This window comes from Haplochromis burtoni, unplaced genomic scaffold (assembly GCF_018398535.1).
Source record: "Haplochromis burtoni strain Fernald_Lab_line unplaced genomic scaffold, NCSU_Asbu1 Contig_123, whole genome shotgun sequence".
NCBI classification, from domain to species: Eukaryota; Metazoa; Chordata; class Actinopteri; order Cichliformes; family Cichlidae; genus Haplochromis; species Haplochromis burtoni.
In genome coordinates this window covers 1702919-1707611 of record NW_024582484.1, presented here as the reverse complement: position 1 = coordinate 1707611, position 4693 = coordinate 1702919, and the positions used below count along the sequence as shown (strand labels likewise).

At 48.7% G+C, this 4693-nt stretch overlaps 1 protein-coding gene across 3 annotated transcripts in view; it reads right to left on the bottom strand.

The window, feature by feature from the left end:
* Positions 1-2527: 2527 nt before the first annotated feature.
* Positions 2528-4693, bottom strand: part of LOC102299073 (arrestin, beta 1) — a 25742-nt gene continuing 23576 nt past the window's right edge. For all 3 annotated transcript variants that reach the window (XM_042223946.1, XM_042223945.1, XM_042223947.1), the window contains exons 17-18: positions 4018-4119; positions 2528-3681 (exon numbers count right to left, since the gene is read on the bottom strand). In XM_042223946.1, coding sequence (XP_042079880.1) covers positions 3588-3681; positions 4018-4119 — 196 coding nt within the window. In that variant the 3' untranslated portion in view covers positions 2528-3587. The remainder of the gene's footprint in view (positions 3682-4017; positions 4120-4693) is intronic.

Genomic DNA, 4693 nt, shown 5'->3' with positions numbered 1-4693 from the left:
GCGTCGACTATTAAATCAGTCGTCGACGATTTTGATAGTCGACGTAATCGTGACTAGTCGACTAATCGTGGCAGCCCTAATGTCAGACTGGTCTTTAACTTGTGAAATTGTGCGAGAGCTGGCTCTACGTTTCAGTTGGTGTGCCAGAAGTCTACTTGGCTTTTCACCATGCTCGTAGTAGGTAGCACGGGATCGAATCAAAAGACGTTCCACGTCAGTTGTTGTGAGGAGATCGTGTTCAGTCTTTAAATCCCGTCATTGCTTCAATAACATCTGTGATGTGCTGACGGCGACGGTCTGCGAAGGCCGCACGAGCTCGGGCTGTCTTGGCGGTACAGGCGGGGAAAACGGAGATGGTCATATTGTTCACCTTAATCCGCTGAAGCTCCCTTGCCCTCGACAGGATTTTAACACAGTCAGTGTAGTAGTGTAGCCTCGCTACAATGAGACGGGGCCACTCACCTGTTTCAGGCTTGGGGCCAGAGTACGAAACAAAACAAAACAAAACTGCTAAGCTTCTCTGCTTATTATAGACCAAGCTGCTCTGGATGAATACAGCATTCTGGATAAATTCCAGTCTGGTTTTCGCAGCGTTCACACTCCTGAAACTGCACTTCTTAAAACCTCCAGCGACATCTTGATGAGATGTGATGCAGGAGAATGTCTTGCTGATGTTGGACCTGACCTCTGCCTTTCATACTGTTGACCATCACATTTTGTTAGATAGGCTGAGACACTGGGTGGGAATATCAGGGGCTGCTTTGGACTGGTTCGAATCTTATTTGCATGAACGATCCTTCTCTGTGGCTACCTCTAACCACAGTTCTTCTTCTACTTCTCTTGCCTATGGTGTGCCACAAGGTTTTGTGTTGGGACCCTTGTTGTTTTTGTTGTATTTACTTCTTCTTCAGCACTTACTGAGCACTTTTAAAGACATTTCGTATCTCTGCTATGCAGATGATATTCAGTTATATATCTCCTTTAAGCCCCAAGATGTTTCCAAGCTACAGTTTTTGCATAGGTGCATAGACTCCATCAGAGGTTGGATGGCTGATCATTTTCTTCAACTTTATGAGGAGAAAACTGAAGTCCTCGTTTGTGCTCCCGATAAGTTTGTGCCTAGGGTTTTGGAAAATTTAGGTCCTCTTGCTTCATCCATCAACCTTGGTGTAACTTTGGACGCTCATGTTAAATCGCTTGTCAGCTTCTGTTTTTATCACTTGAGAAACATTGCGTCCTTGAGTCCCGTTGTGTCGTGCTCTGAACTGGCACGACACGCCCAGGGGCATCATCTCGTCTGGACTATTGTAATTCTTTGTTCACTTGTTTATGTAAATCCTCCTTGGAACATCTGCAGGGTGTTCAGAGCGCTGCTGCAAAGCTTCTGACCAAGACCTCCCATGTCACACCCCTGGTGATCCAGCTGCACTGGCTCCCTATTAGATTCAGAATCCACTTTAACATTATGACTCTGACATTCAGGGATCTGCATGGATGAGCACCGACATACATCAGAGATCTTTTACATCCATACATTCCCAGCAGGTCCCTGAGGTCATGTGATCAGGGCTTGCCGGTTGTCCAGCACATGAGGCTGAAAACAAAAGGAGGCTGAGCTTTGGTAACTGTGGCCCCCAGACTGTGAGATCTGTGGACTCAGTGGTCTCTTTTAAAAACAGCTTTAAACTCATCTTTTTAGACCTGCTTTTGGTTGATTTTGTCTTCATGTTTTAGCTTCTGTGATTTTATCTTGAAAGGTGCTATATAAATAAAATTTTACTTTTATTTTACTCTGTTCAGGTGAAGACCCTAAAATAGTACAGAGAAAACCTAAAAAAATCAGACAGACCACTAAGAGCAAGCACTCGGTGACAGTGGGAAGGAAAAAACCCTTTTTAACAGGAAACCTCCAGCAGCACCAGGCTCATCTACTGTGACCGGCTGGCTGTGAGGGGAGGAAGACGGGTACAAGTGAGCATCATCTGAAGATGTCTGTGCTTAGAGAGGCTGAGGAGCGCAGTCATTGGAGAGTCTCAAAGCGGTGGTTCAGCCACCAGGATGCCTGCTCAATCCCTCAAAGATGAGCTTTTTCATGTCCAACAGACGGGTGGAGGACAGAGGAGTGATGGATGGAGTTTGAGCTGAAAACACCTGATTCGCTCTGTGAGACAACGGCAGAAGAAACATGAAGCAGACTAACAGACTCATCTGTTGTTGCCATGACTGACAGAAAGCATCCACCTGGTCAAAGTGAGAGGCTTCTGTGAGAAGTGGAGGAAAACAGAAGCTTCCAAAACTTACGCGCTGTAGGTCAGCGCTCGGTCAGTCTGGAGGCAGCAGCTGCTTTCTGTTTCCTAATCAATGACCTCAGCGTGAAGCAGCCTGCAGCGCCGAACCTCCTCATCAGCATCATCATCATCATCCCCTTGTCTTTTTAAACTCAGGGACATGACTTCAGACTGTGATTAAAAAAAACGAACAAAGCCTTCAAGCAGAAAGGAGCGAGGAGACGACAGGACGAAGGACGGACGGTTAGAGATCAGCGTTTATTAGAGCTGAGAGCAGAAACAATAATATTAAAAACACTGACAGAACGACATCTGAGACAAAAACACACCTGAGCATTTACCTGAGCGGCACGTTCTGCTCATTTCCTCCACAGCAGCTTTGCATCACTTACAGTTCAAAATAATCCCTCAGTGACTGCATGCAGCAGCCTTTACATGTAAATCCACGGCTGAGAGCAAAGAGACTGGAAACACGCCCACCGGTCCCAGAGCGGCTGGTTTAGATTCAGGATCAGGAGCAAATGTTCCCGGGCCTGAACGAAAGCTTCTTCTCGGGGGTTCAAAGGTTAAGGCAGTCTGAGGGTGGTGGCCCCTCCCCCTTTAGAGACAACTTTCTTCTGATTGGTTGCCAGCAGGTGGGTGGGGCTTCAGTGTCGCGCTGCGGCCCCACTCTGGATGTAAAAGCGGGGACATGAATCTGAGGTGACCGAAAACATCAGTTTAAAACCGTTTCAGATCTTTTATTAACAAATGTCAATTTAAGACTTTCTCAGGACCCAAAAGCAGCTGAGACAGGGCGGGAAAAAATTAACATCTAAAACAAGAGTGTTAGGAGCGTGCGAGTTATTAATCTGTCCGCAACGATAAAAACAAAACCGTTCTACTCGTTCCAGGTAAAAAGAAGTTAGCTTGGTTTCAGCCCGTGAGCACAGCGCACGCCACGGGCTGACGTGTGCACGCCACGGGCTGACGTGTGCACGCCACGGGCTGACGTGTGCACGCGTGACCGATGAGCCGTTCGGCCTCGCTTCGTTTTGGCGTGTCGGCTGTGAAATGGTTCCACGTTTCCCTTTGTTCACACAGGTTTTACACAGAAAAGCTTAAAGGTGGTAGAACGTCCATGTTCTCCTCCCTGGTTAATATTCTTCAGGGTTATCATAGATCACAACAACGTAATGTCACTTCCCTTTGGTCCAACCAACAAATAGCTTAAAGACTTTTGTCAAACAGCCGTCTGTCCAATCAAAGCTGGATGTGTGACGCGTCTCCATGACAACGTGACCTGGTCGCGGGTTTGCCTCACATGTCACTCCAGAGGACGGCTCGCTTGCTCTTGTCCACGCTGACGAAGTATTCGCCGGACAGAGACCAGGACACGGCGCTGATGGACGAGCTGAAAGAGAGCAGGCTGTTAAAGGGACAGTGGACACTTTCTCTGTGGTTAAACACACGCCGGCTCTCTCAAGGCGCCATCGCAGGCCCTTAAACTTCATGGAGATTTACACACACAGCAACACACAAGTCACTCTGGAGGAGTCTGTAGCCCTGCAGCCTCACACTAGCCTATCATCAGGAACACTGTAGTCTGTGGATTACGGCAAAGACTAAGAGTGAAGCTGAACTAGCAGCATTTGGAGTCCCACAGGGAGCTGAGCTGGAGCCTCTGATCTTTAGGACCCTGCACTGGCAGTGACTGTGCTGATCAGCTGACTCAGGTCTTCGGTGTTACCTGTGTTTGTCGGGTAGCCGGGTCTCCAACTTGCCCGTCGAGACATTCCAGATGTAAACTGCGCCGTCTGCAGAGCCGGCCGCCAAATAGCAGCAGTCTGGACTGAAGAGAGAGAACATCTGGGTGAAACAGCTGTTCTGACGTGAAACTTCCTGCTGCTGTGAGCAATTTGCTCCACGATTCTCTACATCTGCAGAGCCGAGAACTCCCAGCTGGGACACCGAAGAGGGATTTACACTTGTCTCACCATTACGCTGCAACCACAAACCCTCTGAACCCTACGCTGTGACCTGATGTGCCCCACAAATGCAACATGCTGCACTCATGCTGCTCGCAACAACCCAATGTTCAACACAATAGTTTTCCCATATGTAAACTGGTTCTTAGACTGGAGGACAGCTGGAAGAGAGTTCAGAGAGACGCCAGCGCCAACTAGTGTTTTGGTGGAGCAGCACAGGTAAATTGCAAATATATCATTGGTCCATTGGCCGTCCGACTGCGGTCTGGAGTGTGGGGCCTTCCTGCTGCTGTGGAGTCGGGGCGGTCTGTCTCTCCCCACCGCAGGGAAAAGGGTAACACCACCTGGGTCTGGGTGCAGTTCCCCCCTCCAGGGGCAAGGGTACCTAGACCCGGTTTGTAGAGTACGCTTGGGGAGTGTGATCGTGTGTACAGCGTC